Source organism: Puma concolor, chromosome C2 (assembly GCF_028749965.1).
Source record: "Puma concolor isolate L17-30 chromosome C2, mPumCon1.1.hap2, whole genome shotgun sequence".
Classification (NCBI taxonomy): domain Eukaryota; kingdom Metazoa; phylum Chordata; class Mammalia; order Carnivora; family Felidae; genus Puma; species Puma concolor.
Window position 1 is genome coordinate 132,581,635 of NC_141675.1, and position 25,500 is coordinate 132,607,134.

Below are 25,500 nucleotides of genomic sequence, written 5' to 3' on the forward strand. Positions count from 1 at the left end.
TCTTCCTTAGTGGGAGGACATCTGTATTGTTTCCATTTTTCTAGCATTATAAATAATAGCTAGCAACATTTGTATAAATGACTAATTTGGGAGGAGTATTCAGTAGTCTTTCCCTGATCCATGACCAAGTAATTTGCAGTTGACAGAAATAATGTTCCATGTAAAGAATGGAGTTTGGAGGGCTGCTAGTGGTGAAATTACAAACAGGCTTAAGAAATCTGTTCAGTTTTGTTTTGTTTTTTTTTTAATTTTTTATATTATTAGAGACAGAATGCTGATGAGTGGGGTAGGGACAGAGGGGGAGAGAGAGAGAGAGAGAGAGAGAGAGAGAGAGAGAGAGAGAGGCGGTGAGAGAGAATCTCAGGCAGGCTCCATGGCCAGTGTGGAGTCCAATGCAGGGCTCAATCCCATGATCCTGGGATCATGACCTGAATTGAAATCAAGAGTGGACATTCAACCGAATGAGCCACCCACACACCCCAAATCTTTTAAGTTTTTTAATGTTCACTAAAATAAGACCTTGAATTAGATAAGAAGAATTTCTGTAAATATTTTCTACATCTTTAATTTGTGATGTTGGGTATTGAGTAACATAGTCATGGTTCCGTTGCTAAATGAACATAGAAAAGTTGACAAGTTTAAAGAGAATTTTTTTTCACCTCTGTAAATTTGGCAGTTTGATATTTTTACTCAACTAATTTATTCTTCCTGGCATTTTATGTGACCTTGTTTATATACTTTATTATTTTTCTTTTATTGTCAGATAGTCTTGGTTATTTCAGCTTTTTAATAAGGTTATTGGAAATGAAAATGCACTGATACCATGGTGGATACTGCCAGTGCTTATCCACTATGTGTTCTTTTCTTCACAAACAGAATCTTGATTTCATTTTTATTTTTATTTTTTAAATGCTTATTTATTTTTTTTTTTTTGAGAGAGAGAGAGAGAGAGAGAATGAGAATACAAGTGGGGGAAGGGCAGAGAGAGAGGGAGATACAGAATCTGAAGCACGCACCAGGCTCTGCGCTGTCAGCACAGAGCCCGCTGTGGGGCTGGAACCCACGAACTGCAAGATCATGATCTGAGCCGAAGTCGGATGCTTAACCAGCTGAGCCATTCAGGCTCCCCTAAATACTTCAGGGTATATTTCTTAAGAAAAAAGATGTTTTCTTACATAACCATAGTGTAGCTATCAAATTCAGGAATTTAGTAGTAATAAAATATTACTAAGCAGTCCATATTCATATTTCTCCAATTGTCCCAGTAATGTCCTGTATAGCATTTAGTGTTAGATGCAATTTGGTTTCCCACATTACATTTGATTGTCATGCCTTTGTGGTCCTCATTAATCAAGAAACTCATTCTTGATCTTTTATGGTATAGACATTTTGGATATAATAGAGTAATTATTTTGTAAAATGTTCCTCAGTTTGGATTTGTGTGATGCTTCCTCAAGTTTAGATTCTGGCTGTGCATTTTTGGCAGGAATACCTCACTCAGGTGATATATTCTTCTTGGTGTATCACACAATATGAGGAGACATATACTGTCATTTTCTCCAGTTATTGGTAATATTAAATTTGATTACTTGAGGTGGTGTCTGTTATGTTTCTTCATTATAAAGTTATTCTTTCTCCCTTTAAAATTTGTAGTAAGAGAGTTTGAAACTATGCAACTATACTGTTTCTCATCAAACTTTCACCCAATAGTTTTAGCATCTATTGATGATTCTTGATTGAATTATTACTAAGATGAGTGCAAAATATTTTCAAGAAATATTTCAGCAGATCCTTTTATTCTAGTGTGACTTATTTTTCCTATCATTTCCATTGAGCTTTCTCTGTTTCATGGTGCTATCTTACAGTTTGGGGGAACTTAAGTTTTAAGAAATATGGAGATGTAGGAAGGAATGTGGTCCTAAGTAGGGATGTTCAGGGAAGGGTTTGATAGTGGAATCCCATCCCTCTTTTCTCTTTTCCTCTCTAACAGAGTATAAGAGATCATATAGACCAACAGATCTGAAGTAAATGGGGACAAGTGATTAATTCTGTTTAGGATCTTTTATGACAGATTAGAGAATGAGATGATCTTTTTCCTCAAAGAGATCTTAGGGTCCCCCTGATGTCATATACCTACTTACTGCATGGCCTGCCTTTTGACATGTCTTTTTCAAACATCTCAGGTGCATGAATGCTGACTAGTTAGAGCTGCCTGGGTTTCATTCAGTGGCCCCAGCCTCTAGGTAAAGTAGTCCAATGGATAAACCTGTTGTCCTTAATTTTGCTCAGGGTTAGCCATTGTGCATATCACTCCATTTCTTATTAGGCACTCCACTGCCTAATTAGGCAGTGAAGAATGGGCCAGAAACTGTTAATTCAGTAAGACTTCTTTTGAAGTAATATAGAAGTTCCCTTTTGGAAACATGGGAATGGAGTTAGGGCTCCCCACAGCATGGTTTATTCTTTATAAAATAATGAAATTTGTTGAGTCTCTCTCAAGTTCTATATTTTTTCTTCTCTATACTAGTTTATTTTTTGTCCCTTCCCCAAAGGTCATTTATTTTTTGTCCTTGAATATTTTCAGATTTTAAAATGTAATGATTTCGGTTTTTCTCCTCTAGCACCAGCAGACATTTCTGAATCAGCTGAGAGAAATCACTGGGATTAATGATGCCCAGATACTACAGCAAGCCTTGAAGGTATGGCCTCTGTTTTATGGCATATAGTTTATTTACTCCCTCATCTCTACTGCATACCTTATTTGAAAGGTTTTTAGTTACATTATGTGGTATAGTAGTAGAGATATAGGAAAGAAATTTTATAATGTAAGAGCCTTACTTATGCTATAATTTTGAGCATGTTAGTTTTCACAACCCAATGTTTCAAGATACCTTGGGGGTGACAGATGATCTCTGTCGATATGAAACACTTTTCGTGCAAAATGGAGGGATATGAATCCAAATGCCGTGGCTAGAGTGGGGTGGGGTGGAGAAATAATGGGGAGGGAGAGGAGGATAAAGAAATAGGAGATTAATAGAAGGTCAGAAGCTTACATTTTTTTCTTTCCAAGAAGAAATAAAACTTGAGTAACGTTTAACTAATTGCACCTTAAGAACATGTAGTCGCAAAGCTGTTAGTATATGCAGTAAATGAAGGGCATCGTCCTGGTTGTATCTTCTGAAGTTCCCTCATTTCCACATGGAGAAGCCCAAATGAGTCAAATCACATGGATATGCCCATTGAAAAAGATCAAGTAGATGAAAGATGTTTAAGAACTAGAACTGCATTTTAAAGTTATTTCCGTATTGCTACTAATGGCTAACAGCAGGATGACATTTTTGCTATTGTAAGGCATACATACAGCTTCAATCCTTTGCAACGTGTTCCATGAGACAAATTTAATTATGTAATTTTTGATTCTGAGCCAAAAGTTTGTCATTTGTTTCCAGGAATAATTTTATCTTTTTAGATGATTGTAATCATCATAATAACTAGCAGTTATTAAGCACCTATAGCACTAGGTGCTATTCTAAGTACTTTATGTGGCTAACATCCTCCTAGTAACTCTGTGAGGTAGGTGTTACATTCATCCCCTTTTATTTTTTTTTTAATTTTTTTTTAATGTTTATTTATTTTTGAGACAGAGAGAGACAGGGCATGAATGGGGGAGGGGCAGAGAGAGAGGGAGACACAGAATCGGAAGCAGGCTCCAGGCTCTGAGCCATCAGCCCAGAGCCTGACACGGGGCTCGAACTCACAAACCGTGAGATCGTGACCTGAGCTGAAGTCGGACGCTCAACCGACTGAGCCACCCAGGCGCCCCCATTCATCCCCTTTTAAAAGATGAGTAAACGGGTTAAAGTGACTTGCTCAAGCTCACACAGTTGAAATGTGGAAACCAAGCAGCCTGATCTTGGAGTGCCGCACTTAATTTCTGCTTTTACTGCAGTCTTTGCTTCAGCTTTTTTTCCTGTCAGCAAAATGATGAAACAGTTTTGTTTAGAGTGTTAATGCAGGGTTTATGAAGCCACTGTTAAGTATTTGGAGAGGAAGCAAAAATGTCATACCTCAATTTTTATGATTATGACATTTAGATGATTGCTAGTCCTTTCTTTATCCTGATGAATATGATTCCATCACTCTGTGTCTGTTTTCAGAAAGTGCCTTTCCCATTCTCTGTCTCTGAGTGTGAGGCTGTCCCCTTACCTGGTCAGAGCAAGTCTGGGGAATTCACTTCTTTTTTTTTTTTTTTTAACCTGGGAACTGTGTAGAATATGTTTACTCAAATGAATGTAAAGATTCAAATTAACTATTGTCATCATTTTCTTTGAGGTGACTTCAGGTTTTTTTTTTTTTTTTAAACTTTGGTTTCAGTTAACAGTAGTTGGGGGAAGGGGACTATTCTTAAACCTTAACTATTACCCAGTATAAATTTGTAAGATATTTAATAATGAATCAACTTTCTTAGTAATATACTGACAAGGAGTCTACTTTTGGGAACCACAAGGTCATTGACTTGAGTACTTTTATTTTAAGAATCTATTTTTAGCCCTCCAAAGCAAGTGATCTTCAAGAAATCCCTGTTGCATTTAGTTTATTATTATTATAAGAGTATATAGAAAGCAATTAGCACATTTCTTGGCACATAGTAAGAGTTCAATAATGTTAGTGATGGTTATTGCAAATTACAACTATTTAACTCATCTAACATAGATTATGTTATACTCATATTTTTGGTGAGTCATTTAAGAGTTTTATAATGGTTGTGATAATACAGTTTAAAGCCGTGATGCTTTGGGGTGCCTGAGTGGCTCAGTCAGTTGTGTCTAACTTCAGCTCAGGTCATGATCTCGTGGTCTGTGAGTTCGAACCCTGTGTTGAGCTCTGTGCTGACAGCTCAGAGCCTGGAGCCTGCTTCAGATTCTGTCTCCCTCTCTCTCTGCCCCTCCCCCGCTCGTAATTGTTTCTCTCTCTCTCTCTCTCAAAAATAAATAAACATTGAAAAAAAAAATAAAGCAGTGGTACTTTTCCAACTGTACTTTTACTTTTTTTCTCTTCCTGGCTAACTGGAATTGGAGTTGGGGTGGGGATTGGGGATCTTATTCTTGCAGTTGCTCAGGCTTCAAACCTTGGAATCATCCTGATCTTTCTTTCACATATTTAATGTGAGAGCAAATAATGTTGGACTTTCTGCTTCAGTCCTTTCTCTCCCGTAGTGTATACTCAACACAGCCAGAGTGATCCATTTAAAATGTAAGTCATACCATATCATTTCTGTCCAAAACCCTCCACTCGTTTCCTATTACAGTCTGTGTGTATGCTGGAGTTCATGAGGCCTTCATAGTCTTAGGTGTTCTGGCCTTCTGTTACAAAGATCACTTCATTATTAATATCTGGGTTTCCTAATGTTGTTTCAGTTATCTGTCCTAGAGCTAAGTCTTCTATTTATTAACTCTACAGACAGTGTAGAGATAGAACTGGTCATGTCTCTTTTCATTGTTTTGTTGTAAAAATTAGTTTTCTAGCATCTGCTGCCTCCTAAATTAACTTCAGAATAATTTTATTCAGAAACGTTTTTGATGAGAACTACATAAAATTTATATATTTAATTTGGGTAGGATTGTTATCTTGACAGTATTGAGTATTCTTGTCTAGTTCTCTATGTCTCTGTACTGTCAAGCTTCAGAATATTTTGCGATTTTCTTCCTTCAAGTCTGACATTTGCTTAAGTTTGCCTCTAGGTATGTATTCAGCATATATATTAAAGGGGAATATCTTTTATAGTTCTTCTTGTAGAAGTAGTGTTTTAAATATTCATTTTCACTCTTTTATATGGCAGGTTCCAAAAACATTTTTTAGTTTGTTCATTTGTTTAGAAGCATAAATTTGTGATTGACTTTTGTTAAGGAGAAATGAAAGTAATGGAAAACTAAGTAATTATAGAATTACTACTTATGTCATGTTGTCTTAACAGAAAAAGGAATTACTATTGATAGAATATATTGTTTATGATCAATGTACACTATAAAATAGTATAAATCATTCAGATAGAATGATTTCAAATCTAAAAGTGACTTTTGCTATTTAAGTATTAGTTGCTATGGAGAAAATCAAATAAATCGTGTGAGAATGTATGGAGTTATTCCAAAATGTTTGATGTTCCATTCTTGATATTTGAAGGATAGTAATGGAAACTTGGAATTAGCAGTGGCTTTCCTTACTGCAAAGAATGCCAAGACCCCTCAGCAAGAGGAGACAACTTACTACCAAACAGCACTTCCTGGCAATGATAGATACATCAGTGTGGGAAGCCAAGCAGACACAAGTAAGTTTACTTCTCTCTTAATATTTTAATAAGAATGTAATGAAAAATTTTCCTTGGAAATATATTAATTTTGTTGAAGCAGAGGTGAAGGACAAAGAACTACTTAACCTTGGTTGTTTTTAGTGTAGTTGAAAAGAGTATATGTTTTTATTAGTTGCATTCTTTTTTTTTTCCAGTCCAGGAGTAAAACATTGTATTTAAGTTGTATATCCTTTCACAGAGCATTTCATTTAGTATTCATTGTTTTGGAATATAGAACAGCTGTAGGTGTTACTCGTTAAAGAAACAAACATTTCAAAGGTTTTACATGGGCACAGACATTTGTTTTATAGGTTTTAAGTGTTGGTAGAGGACTTAGTATTAAATTTGAAGGCAAACTATTGTTTCTAATTACTGATAGGTTTACCACCTACCAGAATTTCCCTTCCTTCAACCCTTGTTCCTCCCCCAAATTAAGATTTTAGAAAAAAGTTTATTACTGTGTAACAAAGTAAACACACATACTCACACAGACATACATACATATGTAGGGAAAGGATTATATGGGACTCTACATTTTCTTTATAATTTGAATATATATTTTCAAAATATGTTTAATTACCTCTGTGTTTCATTTTGGTGTAATAACTGCACTATATAACATGTAGATATTTATTTTTATGCATTCTGGATTTACAGCATTTGGTTACTAACTAGTATTTGAAGAGAAGAAAATTTCTGATTTTTGTATTTTAAAGATTTTATTTTTAAGTAATCTCTACACCCAACATGGGGCTTGAACTCAGAACCCTGAGATCAAGAGTTCCATGCTCTACCTACTGAACCAGCTCGGCACCCCTCTAATTTTGTTTGTACACTTTCTCAAAGTTAGGAAATGACTAGGAAGAAAGAACATATAAACATAGATGTTTATAACTGTTGGCGTTAAAGATTAGTGTTTGTTGGTAAAATATTTTAATTTCAAAATTTTGGGATAATCTTAATATTTTTTGTTCCACAAATGACCTTATGTCACCCAAAGCTGAAATACTCCCATCTCACATAGATAATAGGCAATGGATGAAGTTTTATAAATGTGAAACAGCCCCAAGTGTTTTTATGTGTAAGTTGAAGACAAACTGTGGTTTGGCTCCTATCTACATCTCTAACTTCATTTTCTACTGTTTTTCTCTTCTCACTTTATATGTGATAATTCAGAATGGCTTGAAGTTCTTATCATCCAGTGCTATTTAATTCCTCCGGTCTTTATATTGCTGTTCCTTCTGTTGGGAGGGCCTTCTAGCCTTTGCCCCAGCCTCATTACCTCTGGTGTTGTAAGACTTAGGTCAGGAGTTTTTGCTGTAGCAGGTGCTTCTCCAGCACCCAGAGCATACTTGGGTCTTAATGAGTACTGTGTAATTTTGAAATTATTTGCTTGTGCCTCTATTTCTTACCAAACAGGAAGCTTAACAGAGCAGAAGACCATTGATGTTTGTACCATCATGCTAGATTTGCATGGTTACTCAAAAAGTGTTTGTTGAATTATTTTTGATAATACATGTAAAAAAGCTGTTTCAAAACCAATGAAAGGGAATGAGATTGAGAAGCTTGATGCAAGAAGTTAGAAAAAAGAGAAGTAATATGAGTAGAGAAAGAATTAATGTGTGAGAATAGCATCTAATATCTTTCAAGGTTCTGAGACGTGGGGGGAAATGAAATTAGGTACAAAAAAGAAAAAAGTTTTTGATTGAAGGCAGTTGGTTCAAGTGAAGGCAGCAGGAAATTGACTAAACATGGTTCACTGTTCTAGTGGAAAGGATGACAAGACTGATAGCTGTGAATTCTTAATATAGATGGTAGACTTTGTGACATGAGGTAGTGTGTGTGTGTGTGTGTGTGTGTGTATATATATATATATATATATATATATATATATATGTAGGTAGGGGAATTAGGGTTATAAGACTGTCCTGAATAAAAGAAGAGGTGTCATTTGTTCTGTGAAAGTCCGTGAATAATGCTTAAGCCAGATGTTATACCTGTTCAACACTGTTGACAAAGAATAGTGAAAATGTTATGGACAAGAGAGCTTCAAACAGATGTTCTTAGGGAGAAGGCAACCAGATTTCAGAAGGCATGTGTCCTATATAAATAATAATTAAAAATTTTGTGTGTGTGTGTAGCTCTTGAAAAATATTCCTTAAGCAATTTTATATTCCATGTGAAATGGTAGAGAAAGGAAATTTTCAGGTTTGATTATAACTGATTATCATATTGAGCAAATTGTGTGCTGTTGTAATTTCTTTATCAATGAAACGTGCTATCCTTCTCACCAAGGTGCTAATTTACACTTAGTAATTCAATAATTTGGATAGTGTGTCCATAAAGTTGTTTTCAGATTGTTGAGAAAAACCCTTGTAAAAATAGGATGTGGTGATTGTATCATAACAGTATCAAATTGGGGAAAAAAATATCTGATGAAGTAACCGTTCTTTTCCATTTAACAGATGTGCACCATATTTCAAAAAGTTCTAAGTGTGATTGCCATTGGGAAATAGTCTTGATTCAGCATTTAAATTGGCAGTGTCATACTAGTGTTATATGTTTTCAAAATGAGAAAGTAAGGAGATGTCATGCATTCAACAGATCAGATTCTTTAAATCACTGTGCTATTATTCCTCAGGAGAAATGAAATCTTTTGTGTATTTTTAATTCTTGGAAGAAGTGGTAAAACATGTGGGGCGGAAAGATAGGAAATAATTACAACTATATATTCAAATACAGGCCTCTACTGAAAAAGCTGTGTGTTGCAGGAGCATGGCGTATTGAGTGATCAGAGTGAGGAAATTCTCAAGAGATTGTTCTACTTATGAAAATCCTTTCTGAGCATTTTCTTAATTTTATATGAAATACATTGTTATTTAAGAATTGACCATAGTTTAGCTTAATTTTTTCAAATATGGCTTGTTTTTTTTATTTTTTAAATTAAAAACAAATTTTATTCCTTCTTTTCTAAGTATTAAGTCGTTACAACCAGGGCTAAAACATAAACAACACCTTGCTAACTTCAAGTGTGTCATCTGTTGGTTGTGGTGCTAGCAAAACATCTACATTTTGAAATAAAAGTCTCTAATGGTAAATACATAAGATTCCTTGTGGCTATAAACTCTTTTAGAGTTTAGAAGAAATAAAATGTATCTTTTTTTTAGTGACTAGAAAAGTTTAGCTTTTAACATAATATCCCATAGAACTCACATTGGGGGCTTGTGGGGAAATTTTCTTTTATGCATAACTGGGTATGTCAGGAAAATAGATTACTTGATTTGGAGATTCAACACATATTTGTGAACCTTCATTTAATATTGAAGAAGTCATTACATTTTCAATAGTAGGGCTGTGAGTGGGCTTTTTAGTACATTTTTACCTTTCCTTTTTGAGAGAAAAAGAAAACATTTCAAGGAAAGCTTGTACTCTGCATAATAAGGAATTAAGTAGTAGTGTACCTGGCATCTTTTTATTGCTTTGGTAATTTTCCGTACTGTAATTTAATACTATCTTAAATTTTGAGAAAAGGTCTAAATCATTCGTGGTAATATTAGCAAAAATTTTAGACATCTTTTTTCACTACTTGGATCTCCTGTCCAGATTAGATATTGTGGATTGTCCAATAAATGCTTCCCACCTCCAGCTTAAATTGGAAATAAAATTGTTTTGGAGTTTTGCAGTAAAAGGTACTAATGCAAAGGGAACAAGGGAACAGTGCAAGATATTGAGATATCATAGGTATACTTAATATCCTCTAAGTTTTTGTGTCATGGCAAACTCTGTCATTGACATGACCACAAGGCTTTTGCCCAATTTGAAATCAAGTAGTAATCTTCTTTCTTTCATGGCGATTAAATTCTTTTGAACTTTTTCAAAACAGGAAGAAAGTATATGCCCGCCAGAACAAGATGTGGTACAATTGAGCAATCAAAGTATGGATCAAAAGATGAGAGGGATTTGGGTAGGTAATTTTAACACAGAAAGTAATGCCACATATTGGCTTAAGTTTTAGAGAAATTGGTATAACACATTGGAATGACTGTTAAGTGGTCCACCCTTCACAAATTTAGACTCAGTGTATTCCGCCGCCCCCCCCCCCCCCCGTCAAAAGAATTGAATTATTAGGTGAGGATTGCAAAGAAAGTGAGAGGCTCTGTCTTAGAACTCTGGTCTTGGTTATATTGCTTGGCCACTCTAAAAGTGATTTAAAGCACAAGTGATAAATAGATCCAAGTGTAGTGTTGTCATCTCTCCTGAGGGTAAATCACTTAATGTTAAGCAGTTTAGGATATTATTAATTGAACAGTAATATTTTGCCTGTTCTTCAAATATGTTAAACAAGTAACTGCAGATAGAAAAAAAATAATGCAAAGAAAGTTAAATCTTTTTCCATAGAGATTTCTAATGCATAAAACTATTTGGATGATTCACAAAAAGTCAAGGTTAAGCTGAAAAATAAGATGTTACAGTGGTGTGAAAGTTACTTATAACTGGTTGGATGCAACTAGGCTAGGCTTACATTCTAATCTAAGCATGTACTTAGAATTCTGTTAGACATATACTGCAGAATGACTTGTGTAAATTTATGAATTATATATATATATATATATATATATATATATATATTAATGTTTATTTTTGAGACGGACAGAGAGAGAGAGAGAAAGAGAGAGCATGAGCAAGGGAGGGGCAGAGAGAGAGGGAGACACAGAATCCAAAGCAGGCTCCAGGCTATGAGCTATCAGGACAGAGCCTGACACGGGGCTTGAACCCATGAACAGTGAGATTGTGACCTGAGCCGAAGTCAGACGCTTAACCAACTGAGCCACCCAGGTACTCCAAATTTGTGAGTTTTCTTAAATTTTACTGCCAAATGATAGCTGTGGGCTATAACTTTTGTTGACTAATACTGAATGTTGTTGTTTTTTCCCCACAATCCAAGTTGCAAAACAATGAAGTTTATGACAAAATTCAGGAATGGCTGCTGTACTCTTCACTTTTCTTGCCAGTACTGCCATTATAATGTCAGCAGCTATTATTAAAAACAGAACAAGACCATTCTGAGCTGAGCTATTCAATAAAGTTGCCTGTAGTCACATGTGGGAACTTAAATTTTAAAATATAAATTAAAATTAAATAATACTAAAATTTAGTTCCTCTGTTGGACTAGACACATTTTCAATGCTCAGTAGTAGTCACATGTGCCTAGTGGCTACCATATTGGACAGTACAGATTAATAGTACATTTCCATCATCACAGAAATTTCTATTGGACCTCCCTGTTTGAGAGAGTCTGAATTCAGCAGTGAGAAGATTGGAAAAGCAGGAACATCTTTGGAGCTGAGTGAGAGCAGAGGAGAATGGGAGAATGCAGTGGGAAACATTTGTCCCCTTGAGCTGTGTTACACTGTGTATGTCTTCTTGCTTTTAAGTACTGTTCTAACATGATACTTGATTATGCTGTTGGTCCTAGAACTTACTAGAAAAAGTTTTAGGTGGATGAAGCATATGTTCTTAAGTCTTCTAATTAGTGTCATTGTGAAGATGACTCACTCAGTTTTGTCTCTATTCCATAGTCAAGATTTAGCTTTTGTTTGTTTAATAAATATTTATTGATTCCCTCATCTGTGTCAGGTACTTTTTTAGGCCTTTAGAAAACAGAGTCTCAGTTTACATAGGGGAAAGACAGTAAACAATAAATAAATAATGTCAGGCAGTAGTAAATTCATGAAAAACAGTAGAGCAGGGTGAAGGGATGGAGGGTGACAAGGATGTGGTTGTAGGTCAGGCATGAGTTGTGCCAAACAAGGGGTCAGTTGGGGAATATCTGTTGGATGAGTTCTCATTTACGAAGACACCTGAGTGAAGTTAGGGAGTAAACCTTGTGAATGTCTGAGGCAGGTACATCCCAGGCTAGGTAGGAGTATATTGGGCTCAGGAGATGAATGGTGAGGATCCATGGTGAAGCAGAGTGAATGATGGTGAGAATGGTAGTGTCCTTACTTCCAGTCTGCTGACCATCCCTTTGATCATACTTGCCTATCTCTCCTAAGGCATCCCCATCCTTCTGGTGGCCTAGTGATTTTTGTTTTTATTTTTACAAGCTCTTTGTAATCTCCCCAAACAGTTCTTTGTACTCATCACTCCCTTGCCTAGAAATCTTTGCTAGTGGTGAAGGATTTCCCTTAGGTTTAACCTTATGTAGGTAAAGAAAACAATGGAAGAGCTTTTTTCCTCCTAAATTCAAAATCTTTACATGTATTGTAATTCAACTATATTATGGGCTAAATTGGCTTTTGTAAACTAACTTGAAAGCCTCATGTCATTTAGTATACTATTTTCACAGGAAAATGAATTATGAGTTATAAATAATGCATATATTTGAAAGTCTAATTCATTGTTATGTTGATGACTGCCCGTATTTTGGAATAAACAGAGAAATGTTTTGGAGTTGGTACTTAAGTTTTACTCAAATGGTAATTCTTTGGAGAGTGAAAGATTTATTAGGGTAAGTGTTATGTTTTGGTATATATATTTCTGACTGTATAGAAAAAATGTTTTAATTTGGGCAGACTTGAAAATGTTGGAGGTTAATGTTTATAGGCTTTTGTAACCTGTGATTTTCTATAGTCTTACTCAGCTAACAGTAACACATTTGTGCCCTGAGCTGTGTTCACACTAGTACTAGAGGGAGGGTTGGTTGAAACATTTTGGTGTTTTACTGAGATCCTCCCTTGGCACAGTTATAAAAATATTCGTAATACTCTGACATTTGCTTGGATTTTTACAAAGGCTAAATTTTTATAATTGAAATTATAAATTGTTTCATTTAGAACTTGTTTATAGCTATGCTTATTCTCTGTTCCATTTTGAGTATAAGCATATAAGAAACTCATAGGGTGCTAGGCTTCATTGTGAAATTAATAGTTTATTACATGTTTCTTGTTTTAGGAGAAATTGTTCTCCTAACTCCAGAAAAAGAAACTCATGTTTAAGCATTTTATTGAAATAACATTTAATTTGCTAATATCTAGTCTTAAAATCATGTGTATTTGGTGTAAGAGTAGGTTGTAATAGTCTTTGAGGATTGCCCTATTGTTCTAAAATATCCTATGGGAATAAGCGTTATGGAGTAATGGGAACATCATGGAGAAAATTATTGTAATTGTAGTAAAACTACAAATAATGAATAAACCTCCTCCATTGCTTAAAGGAAAAAGCCCCAGCTTTTCAGCTAAGGACCAATAATAGTCTCTGATCAACCTATCTTTTTAGCATTGAAGACTACTGTTGCTTGTTTATTCCTCTCCTTACACTCTGACACCAGATGTGTGCATTTTTCCCACCTCTGACAGATTCTCCAACACCAACTGGGTATCCTACAATTCAATTCAATTCCGAAACTGTCTACCTGGAGTTAGCATCGGGTTCCATAAGTTAAGAGCTCTCAGTCCCACAAGACTGTCCCCACTTTACATGCCAGTCACAAGTTCTACATTCTACATAGTCCACACTTCTGTCTGACTTGGCTACTAATTGGGGGTTCTCATAATCTCCTCCTTGATTTTGATAATTTGCAATAATGGCTCACAGAACTCAGGGAAACACTACATGGACTGGTTTATTGTATAAGAAAGGATATGATAAAGGATACAGATGAACAAGCCAGATGAAGAGGTATATAGAGTAGGATCTGGAAGGGATCCAAGAGCTGGAGCTCCTGTCTCATGGAGTTGGGGTGTGCCACTGTCCCAGCAGGTGAATATGTTCACCAGTTCAGAAGCACTCTGAACCCTGTACTTTAAGGATTTTTATGGAGGTTTCATCAGGTAGGCATGGTTGATTACTAACTTAATCTCTAGCCCTTCTTTCCTCCCCAGGGAAAAAAGTTCCTCTCAAAGTTCCAAGCTTCTCATCATGGCTTGGTTTTTCTGGTGACCAGCATTCATCCTGAAGCCATACAGGAGCTGGTGAGCATCAGTTCATCCTGAGCTATACAGGAGTCCCCCAGGAGTCATCTCATTAGAACAAAAGATGTTCCTGTCACCCAGAAAATTCCAAGTGATTTAGGAACTCTGTGTCAGGAAATGGGTCAAAGACCAAATATAGAAACTAAAGATGCTCCTAGCATCTTTGTCACTCACCTTGCTCTTTGAATGGATTGTTTACCGATGCATGATTTTATAACACCACAGAAAAGATTTCCTTCCAAACGTTGGAAGAATGTCTGCTTTATGAAACAAATAAAAATTGTTAGTATCACTTGATTTCATCAGAAAAGACTTTAAGTGTTGGGAAGATATGTGCATAGTGATAGAAACAAGTTTTCAAAGGTACCATTTTTGCTTGAAAATTCCACATTAATCATTGGCAGCACATATTCTCATTTGTTCTCCCTCAGGTGACAGGATCACTTTGTTTATTCTAGACAGAATATCTGCCAAATTTTGAAGTTTGAGTAATCATAGTTTGTTAGTTGTTTTTTTCAAGTAAAAATAGTGCTCTGTGAAAAAAATATCTGCCAGTTCAGCTGGCTTGCAACTCAAGCATTATACTAACATGTTTTGCACATGCTCAAGCGGGGGAGGAGCAGAGCGAGAGAGGGAGAGAGAGAATCCCAAATAGGCTCTGTGCTGTGAGTGCAGAGCTGATGAGGGGCTCAGACTCACAAACGGAACCATGAGATCATGACCTGAGCTGAAATCACAGATCAGATGCCTAATCAACTGAGCCACCCAGGCGCCCCACACTAGTGTTTTTTCTGGAGCAAAAGCTTACTTTGGAAGCAGCAGAAGTAGTAGGCATACTTTGTATTTTGTCACATAGGGTTAAAAGAATATGTAAATCAGTGTTTGAGATTTAGTAAAATATTTTCCTTTATATCAAGGATCTAAGAGAAACAGGCTTTTTTTTTTTTTTTTTGAATAGTGAGTATGCTTAGTTGTGACAGTGAATTGCTCAAAGAACTTGGTGCTACTGCCTCAATTTCTGCAGATGCAGCCGTTTTATCCATCATTGTTTTGCATCATCAGTGCAAATATGACCACAGGAGAAAAGGCAGATAACATGTTGGTATTTTTAGGAGAAAGATTTTTACCTATGGGACCCTTTTCTCTTAGGGTCATGGGGGAATCCTGAAGGCTTTATTGACCACTCTTGGAGATTTGCTACTCTGGAGGAAAGATTTAATAGTTAGAAGACATAAATTTAAAACCTGTCCACCATTCTTTATTCTTATGATGGTATACTTCGTTTCTCACAACTGCAGTTATCTTTGAAATAGGTTTAAAACATCTTGACTTGTTTTTTACTTTTGTGTTTCTTGGGTTACAGTTCAATTATAAAAAGCTCTAATTATAAGTTGTTACTATTTCTAAATGAGTTTTTATTCTAGCCAGTTTGCTTTACTTGTCGGACATGAAACAGTAAATACTCCAGATAGTTTTAAAGAAGAAATTTAATACAGGGGATTAGGTTCTTACAACAAAACAACACAAAACAAAACACTGGAGGTACTAGAGGTGGGATCTCCAGCTCAGCCTTAGGAAATGATTCCCAGGTTCTTGCAGGACTGGCCACCCAGGGAAGCAGCTCCCTCTGCCACAATCAGGAAGATAGTGAATCAGGAGGCCGCCTCTGGGACTACTGAGTTCAAGAACTTACTTATGCAGCTGCAGCCCAGAGAACAAGCAGGCAGGGTTAGGTAACTGCCACTGAGCTGTGCCTGAACATTGGAATGCAGTCTAGTTGCCACTTCTCTATCTCTCGACATCCCGAATCTGGAAATTGGACACTGGAATGCTATGTGGAACAACACGTATCTGTTCAGTCATGCTGGAGAAAATAGCCAAAAGCAGCAGGATAATGGCTTTCCCCTCGCTCCTTCCTTCTCAGTCTCTTGTTAGTGCATCTGACTGATGCAACCTAAATTCTATTCAGAACCATAGCTACAAGTGAATTGGGAAAATAGATTTGTTTAATCTTCCTAGCTTTTGTAGCTGAAGAAAGCACAGTAGGAGGATGAGAGACTGGAGTCTGAGGGCTAAGTAATCATATCTCCCATACCGGTTTTTCTGCTTCTTTGTGATTTTCAATTTTTTTGTTTTTTTTGGTTTTTTTTTTACTTCCATTGTTCTTTACTCACTTGCGGTCTAGTCATTTAATAACCACGGTAGTTCTTAATTTTGGGGGCCCATTCGTGCCTCTCTAGTCCTAGCTTCTTCAACAATTTTTAAGCTGGATTGGATAGCTACACCCAGGGTGACATCCGTCTGCAACTGTCGTCTAGATGGACTTGGGTCTTGTAAGCAAGACTTAGGAAACTTTCGCTTGCTGGTATATGTAGGCATGCTCCATCATTTCAGTTACCTTGCTATATTCTGTACTACATTTTACCTGACTGAATTTTTTTGTACCCTACTTATTACATTTTCATGAGGTTTCATTGTACTCTCTTAACGACATTTAAAAAACACCTTCCATAGCCAACAAATATTTCTAATATTCTTGTAAGCTGTTGTTTAGAGAAAAAAAGTGTCGATAACAATAGAAGTAGACTTTTGAAACTATCAATATACATTATTTCTTTCTCAGTAAGTATGGCATATTCTTTTTGAGTAACTATATATAACCCTACAGTCAATTGGTAAAATACAGGCACCTTATTTTCCCATCCCCAACCCCTTTTCGTGTTTCCACTCTTGCAAAATTCTTTTCTAAGAGTTACAAAGAAACAAATTAATTTTTAATGTGTCTCAATATAAAACATTCAAAATACCTGTAACCATAAGCTCAACCTCACAAAGATAAGGTAAAACAGCTATAGCTTTTTCTCTTTCTTACTGTATTGTTGTGCAGTCCCCTACTTAGCAATGCATTATGGTTCTTATGATAATGGAGGTATTATTGCCATCTTTTGAGTGAAGGAAACTGACCAATATAGAAAATTGGATTAAAAAGTGTTTTTTCTGAAGGTAGTAATAGCTGTAGCCATTATTCTTTGGAAGAAGAATACTTACAGCATCAAGACTATTTTCTTTCTTGCAAAAGAAAATAGTATCATTTATTTGTGTATTTCTTGCTTTTTGTGAAATGAAAAATTTTTTTTTTAAATGAAAATGACTGCATGTTCATTCATTAATTCGGATGGTAGCAAAGTGTTTAAAATAGGAAGTGAAATGCCCTGATACTTTTCTAATCCCATAACCCTCAAAATTAATTACTGTTAACAGTTTAGTACATTCTTCCAGTCTTTAAAACAATGTATATATAAACATATATTTATGGTCAGTTTCTGAAACATAATTTTTGAGATCTCCTTTATTATCATACTTTGATAGATAATGTTTAGGTGGTAGTATGTATGAATTGTAATGAGTATATGATTGAATTAACTTCAGAAAGCATAAATACAACTTTAATTATGTTGATTTCAATTTTTGTTGGGAAAGAACCAATTTTTTTTTTAGCATTCTTCTGCTTATTAGCTTTTAATCAGAGGCTTCCCAGTAAATACTGAGATTCCTCTGCAATGAAAATTATATATGCTCTTATAGCTTTAGGTATATTTTCTAGGGAAGAACATTGAGTTTTAAAACATAACCAATTTAAAATGTGTTTGCATTCTCTTCAGAGAGGCTCTTATGGAGAATTAAGTTGGTGCTGACTTTGGTTTGAAAGGATATATTGGGTATAAAATCCCCACGATAAGAATTACCTTCATTTTGTTTGACTTTTAATTTTGAGAAAGATAGTTTTGCTTTTCAGATGTGATTGATCTCACTGGAGATGATAAAGATGATCTTCAGAGAGCAATTGCCTTGAGTTTGGCGGAATCAAACAGGGCATTCAGGGAGACTGGAATAACTGATGAGGAGCAAGCCATTAGCAGGTAAAAACATAATTTGTATAAAGTAGATATAAGTACTATTTATAATAGAAATAATAATTGGCTTTAATGAATTTCAAGAGGCACAAAGATATACTTTGTTATTTTAAATAAATCATTAATAAACTTCAGTACTGTTGTTATATTTTCTGTAACCAAAATTTTCATATTCTAGTTCGATTGTATTTGGAGCTTAGATTTTTAGGATTTTGGAGTGGCATTATGAGGCGTTAAAATTTAGATGTATGTTTTCATATTGTTTTGATTGTTATCTTACCCTAATCTCTTTTGGATATATTGTCCAATTCAGTTTATAGTCATTTATAGCAGGGGTTAGCAACCTTTTTCTGTAAAGGGCCAATAGCAAATGTTTTAGGCTTTATTGGCCATATGGTTTCTGTCACAGTTACTCAACTCTAGTATTATAGTGCCAAAGCAGGCATAGATAATATATAATTTAATGAGTGTGACTATGGGCCAATAAATCTTGATTTTAAAAATAGGCTGCCCACTGGATATAGCCCATGGGCCTTAATTCTCCATTTTCTGATCTATAATATGATAATATGTTTATAGGTTTGTTTGTTTGTTTGTTTTTCTTTTAAAGAAATAGGCAAGATTCCAAGATGTGTGACAGAATGAATCTTTTGATTTAATAATGAAAACTTTTTTAGTTTGAAACATTTTGATTCAACAGTGGATCAAATAAAAATAAATTTGATTTTTTCATGAAACAATGTTGACTTAAAAAAATCTTTATAATCTTCTAAACAACTTTGTGGAGGTAATGGTAACTCTTTTATTGAAGAGGAAATTGTTCTTTTAGGAGGTTAAATGATTTTCCAAAGGCACACAACTAAGGTAAATCTGACGACGCCAGTGTTCTTTATCCTCTAACGCAGTTGTTTGGTAGCAGAATGTACCAGCTTTCTCAGATAATTTCCCTTGGCACAATATCAATAATGCATTTCTTTCTAGGTAATCTGAGATTACTGTATGGTAGGAGATGCCTCAAAATGCTATATTTAGCAAAGGCACATAATTTTTCTTAGTAATACTTCTTAATGTCTTTAAATGTTACTTTGTAAGACATTAAGATGGAAAGACTTAAATTAAGATTTATTGTCTTTTTCAGTTGGGGCTAATTTCAGTTAATGCCAGTAATTTTAAATGAAAAACCAAAAATTCATACATTATCTTTAGACATTTTAATTAGGCTTTTTTTTGTGTGTGAAGGATTTAGAGAAATTGTAAAATTAGTTTTTGCCTCAAAAAAAAGATCGGACTGAAATAATTATCTTGAATAATTACAAAACTTGGCAGAACTTAAACTTTGAGGAGAAATATTTTAAACATGAAATAGGTGAGTTGGATTTCATATTTAAGGGCAATGATCTTTTAAGTGTAAAAGATTGTAAGATAGAATATATATTATAATGCAAATCTTGTTTTTAAAAGTATATGTATATTGTTGAAGCGAATTTACACGAGTATACAACAGAAAAAAGTCTGGAAGCTTATATACCAAATAGTGCCACTAGTTTTTATATCATGTGTTTTCTAATTGAAACAGCACGTACCAGTTAGTTAATAAATAAAAATAACTTGAAAGTTAAGGATTAAAACTTATTCCTAATCTGTTACTTAATGTATATGTTGTGTATTGCTCTAGATACTCACTTTTGTCCAAATGGGAACCTGTATCTCTTAAGATAATGTTCTTTTTTATTCTTGGTCTTTTAAATTCTAATATAGTCTTAAAATAGTGAATACTTTATAAATATTTTTATTGTACATAACATTACCGACATTTGGTGTGGTGTATTATGCCATGAAATTTTACATAAAATTATATTCCATAGAAGTAAAAAATCGTATTAATTTAGTTGCAAAATGTAAGTCTTTTGTGGTATGTGTAGATTTTATAATTTACAGCTAACAAAAATATGTCAAGTGTAAAATGTGCAGTTAATAAGCACATATGTAAATCATACTGAGTCAGACGGGGCACCTGGGTGACTCAGTCGGTTAAGCCTCCGACTTTGACTCAGGTTTTGATCTCACGGTTCATAGGTTTGGGCCCTGCATCTGGCTCTGTGCTGACAGCTCAGAGTCTGGAGCCTGCTTCAGATTCTGTGTCTCCCTGTCTCTCTGCCCTTCCCCCCTCGTACTCTGTCTCCCTCCCTTTCTTTCAAAAATAAAGACTAAAAAAAAAAAAAAAAAAAAAACAAACAAAAGGGAATAAGAGAATTGTAGCTAAATATATGGCAAAGAGATATTTATATTTGTTCCTATGGGTTTTATGAAGGTTTAGGATTCTAAATTCAAAAGAGAAAATGATTTTTAAGAAACAGTTTATATATCATGCATCAAAGTAAATTTAACTATTTGCTCATTACTTATGTTCAGATAGCAAAGATTTACCCAACAGAGTCCTAGAATCATTTGACTATGATTATATTTCAGCAGATGTACTTTAATATGAGTTCATACATTTGGAATACTACATTATAATTATATGAGTTACAGCATATCTTTTTATATCTCACAATCCTCTGTGTAGGCACTCACAAATTTCATGGTAAATTTCTTAAGTTGAACATTTAAAAAAAAAGTTTTTTGTTTTTTTTTTACATTTATTTATTTTTGAGAGAGAGAGACAGACAGACACAGGATCCCAAGCAGGCTCTGCACTGTAAGCAAAAGAGAAAGAGAGAAAGCAAATTCTAGGGAGTATGCTACTAAGCTTGCCACACTTAGAAAAACAAACCCACAAACAAAACCCCCGAGACAGTACTACTGATTGGTAGGTCAGTCATATTTAAATGTCCCTTGGGGAATTTAGTTGTTTTGTTTTTTTTTTTTTTTTTAGAGTGAGCTTGAGCAGGGGAGTTGGGGAGGGAGAGAGAGAGAAGGAGGGAGGGAGGGAATCTTAGGCAGGCTCCATGCTCAGCATAGAGCCCAAGGTGGGGCTCCATCCCATGACCCTGTGATCATGGGCTGAAATCAAGAGTTGGGTGCTTGGGGCATCTGGGTGGCTCAATTGGTTAAGTGTCTGACTTCGGCTCAGCTCATGATCTCATGGGTCATGGGTTCAAGCCCTGCATTGGGCTGTGTACTGACAGCCCAAAGCCTGGAGCCTGCTTTGGATTCTCTCTCTCTGTCTCTCTCCCACCCTTCCTCCCTCCCTCCCTCCCCCCTCCCCCCTCCCTCTCTCCCTCCCCCCCCCCCCGCTCACTCTCTTTCTCTCTCTCTCTCTCTCAAAAATAAATAAACATTAAAAAAATTTAAAAAAAAGAAAAAGTTGGATGCTCAGCCAAGTGAGCCACCCAGGCACCCTGGGGAATTTAGTTTTGAATGGTGTTGTTTTTGTGTTGTTCCTAGGTCCTGGCAGAATCAAAAGTATATTGTCTCTCTAGGAGGGTGTCTTTATCCTTGGCCTCAGAGAACCCCTTCGGTAGCTTTTGAAGCTCTGTAAGCACCCACCCTGAAAATTACCACACACACTTGGAAAAAAAAAAAAAAAATTACCGTGAGAATCAGCAAGAGCAATAGGCAGTACACATGTATTTAGATACTGTGATTGATCGAGTTATGCTCTAGCTTTTACAGGATATAAGAAATCCTTGAAAATATGACGGAGTACATTTGAAAAAGAATGGAAAATATCTTCTGGAAATGAAAATTAGACTTACCAAAGTAAGACCAGAAAAGCAAACAGAATATAGGTTTAATAGGTTAGAAATAGCTAAAGAACGGGGGAGGAGGCACGGGAGTCACGATCGCAGGGTCACGGGATTGAAGTCTGCATCGGGCTTTACACCAAGCATGGAGCCTGCTTGGAATTCTCTCTGCCCCTCTCCCTGCTTGCACATGTATGCATGCTGGCTCTTTCTCTAAAACAAAATAAAAACAAAAAAACAAAACAAAAAAGAAGTAGCTAAAGAACATTAGTCTGGAGGGTGAATAGGAGAAGAAATTCTCCAATTTGTAACAGATAGCTAAAAAAAAAAAGATGAAAAATACGGAGATAGGTTAAAAGACATGGAAAATAAAGTGAGTAGGTCTAACATACTTTAATTGGTGTTACAGAAGGAGAGGAGAGAGTGGCTCAAAGGCCATATTTAAAGAGATAATAATTTATAATTTTTCAGAAGTGGAAAAAATAACCTATAATTTTGCAAAGCCCAACAAATCCTAGTTGGGAAAATTAAAAGAAACCCACACCAGAGTCACGATAATGATACTCCAGAACATTTAGGACTGAGAATATCTTTAAAATATTCACAGAGAAAAAAGGAATTATCCTAAAAATAGTGACAGTGAAGGTGACAAATGACACAGTTGACACAGTAATAAGACACATGAAAATCATGAAATGATTTTCAGTGAATGAAAAGAACTGCCAGGATTCTTTGCTCAGTGAAACAGTGAGGGTAGTCTCACCAGGGCACTTTTCCTTGTGATTCAGGCTCCAAGGGCAGTTCTGGAAGACTGAATGTGGGGTGGTTATACTGCCTCCACTGCTACAAAATCAGTATGTCCCATTCCGGTAGTTGTACTTTTACCTCTTTTTGCAGTAATTTTCTACTTGAACCTGACGTTTCATCTAGAAGGGTAAGTGCAAGAGGAAAAAGAAATTTTTACAAAATTTACAGGGGCTCATTGTGGCTCCCACATAGGCCTCCATGGGCCACTGTAGAGAAACTGAGTGAGCAGTGTGTTCAACTGACTATTGACTATTTTTACACTCCAAGACCATTCAGTCCAACAAGGAAGTCCAGGGGTCTGAGCTGGAGTTAAGTTTGGGAGCCACCTGGGGTAGGGGGTTTACCAACCAGAATGGCCTACCGTTGCCCTTAGGGAAAGAAAAAACCATCATGTCCAGGAGCAGTTAGGGTGGGATTCTGAATTTTTATTACGTTTCTTTATTTTTGAGAGGCAGAGAGAGACAGAGCATGAGTGGGGGAGGGGCAGAGAGAGAGGGAGACACAGAATCCAAAGCAGGCTCCAGGCTCCAAGCTGTCAGCCCAGAGCCCGATGCTGGGGTTGAACCCACGAACCGTGAGATCATGACCTGAGCTGAAGTCAGACACTCAACCGACTGAGTCACCCAGGATTCTGAATTTTTAAAATAGTTCTCTTGTTTTTATTAAAAAAATGTTTTTAATGTTTGTCTTTGAGAGAGAGAGAGACACACACAGAATGCAAGCAGGAGAGGGGCAGAGAGGAGGAGACACAGAATCTGAAGCAGGTTCCAGGCTCTCAGCTGTCAGCACAGAGCCCAACCTGGGGCTCAAACTCATGCAACAGTGAGATCATGACCTGAGCCAAAGTCAGTCACTTAACCAACTGAGCCACCCAGGCACCCCTAAAATAGATCTCTTAACTCCTACCCTTTTTATTTAGGAAGCTGTTGTGAGAGGAAACTGCATTAAGAAGATGTGTAGGTGAGGCAGTTAATTATAAATCTTTGTAGTTTTGTGAAAATAATAGTAAGGCTCAACAATACCAGATACCTGTGGATCATAGAAGACCCATGGAATGCTTTAATTACTATTTAATTACTATTCATTTTTTGAGTCATTTCTGACATTGTCAGAGTACAAGTGGTCTGGAAAAATTGAAAATATGAAACAGATTAGTTTCAAGGAATGCAGGACTGTGGCCAGAATTGACTGATTAGATGGGAACAGCAACACTGTAACTTGAAACAGTGTCAATAGTGAGGTACCACTGCTAGTCCCAAGAAGGGCAGAGGCCAGTAAGTCAATTCTGGAAGTAGTCAGTCTTCCAGAATTGACAGGCAGGCATCCCCCATACAGTGTGTCCTACCTCACCACAGGAGAAACATATCAACTTTTGGAAGCAGTCACATGTCTGGCAGGCAGGCAGTGGTAGCCTCTGTGTCGGAAACATAGAATCTCTTAATTTGTATTCAACATACGATTATTGACATGTTGCCTTGTTGGCTGTAATGATAGATTGCAGCAGTGGCGGCCGTCTGGTTAGTGCACACTTGCCAAGTCATCCCCTTAGAGAACACGCCCCACTGTTCCTCCATCACAGTGGCTAAGATGAAACAGCAGGACTATACCAAATATTGGTAAGCACGTGGAGTACCTGGAACTGTCACATATTGTTGGTAGGGGTGTAAAACGGAATTACCACTTTGGAAAATCTGGAAAACTGGGTACTTATAATGAATTTCAACATATACTATACTAGTACTTAGTGTTTCCATTCCTAGGTATAGACCCTTGAGAAAGGAGTCCATTAGTTTTATTGATAATAACTAAAAACTGCAAACAATTAAAACTTGACGCAAAAGAGTAACTGCTGTATGATTTCATTTCTGTGATGTTTAAGGACAGGCAAAACTAATTTACGGTGACAGAAGTCAGAATGGTGATTTCCTGGGAATCACTCTTGGCTATAAAAAGGGTATGAGGGAATTTACTAGAACGATGGATATTTTCTGTATTTTTATCTGGGTGGTAGTTAAATAGGTGTATAGATATGTAAAAAGTTTCACTGAGCTGTACATTTAAGATTTGTGTATCTTATATGCAAATTATCCCTCTACAAAGTACTCTTTCCAAGAAAAGCATGCTTTGAGCTATGTTGATTGATAATCAATATGCAAAAATTATATTTCTATGTACAAAAAGAATGATAGGGAGAAATTTTAAAAAGCTACCATTTATAACATAAAACTGTCAAAGACAAGAATAAATTTAATGAATGTGCAAGAACTTCCAAGAAAATTAGCAAATATCATTGAGACACATTAATGAATATGTAAATAATTGGAAACATATTGTATTTCACAAATTGGAGGACTGAATGTTGTAAAAATGGTGAGTTTTCCTTAAACTGATTTATGGATATAGTATGATCCTAATCATAATACCATTTTTTTCAAAAAGGAAAATTACAAAATTATTCCTCCCTTCCTTCTTTCCTCCCCCTCCCTCCCTTCTTTCTTTCCTCCTTCAGTCCTCTGTCTCCTCCCTTCCCCTCCCTTCCCCTCCCTTCCCCTTCCCTTCTCCCTCCCTTCCCTCTTTCCTTTTCATTTTCTTTTTTGTTGGTCTATACAGCCTAAATGATATGTATGTTTTTCAGTGAGTATGATGTTTCCCTAAATGTACTCAGATGATCTAAAGTGGGATGTTTTCTACATTACTGCTATGATGCAATTTAAATAATTTAAATATAATTAACACTACAAACATAATAAAACTAGCAAAAACCCAAAAACCAA

At 35.9% G+C, this 25,500-nt stretch overlaps 1 protein-coding gene across 4 annotated transcripts in view; it reads left to right on the plus strand.

Moving 5' to 3' along the window:
* Positions 1-25,500, plus strand: part of USP25 (ubiquitin specific peptidase 25) — a 161,128-nt gene that overhangs the window by 27,282 nt on the left and 108,346 nt on the right. For 2 of the 4 annotated variants that reach the window (XM_086675759.1, XM_086675762.1), the window contains exons 2-5: positions 2,622-2,699; positions 6,181-6,325; positions 10,230-10,310; positions 18,116-18,239. In XM_086675759.1, the coding sequence (XP_086531885.1) occupies positions 2,622-2,699; positions 6,181-6,325; positions 10,230-10,310; positions 18,116-18,239 (428 nt within the window). The remainder of the gene's footprint in view (positions 1-2,621; positions 2,700-6,180; positions 6,326-10,229; positions 10,311-18,115; positions 18,240-25,500) is intronic. The other 2 variants (XM_086675761.1, XM_086675763.1) reach the window with 1 other exon arrangement.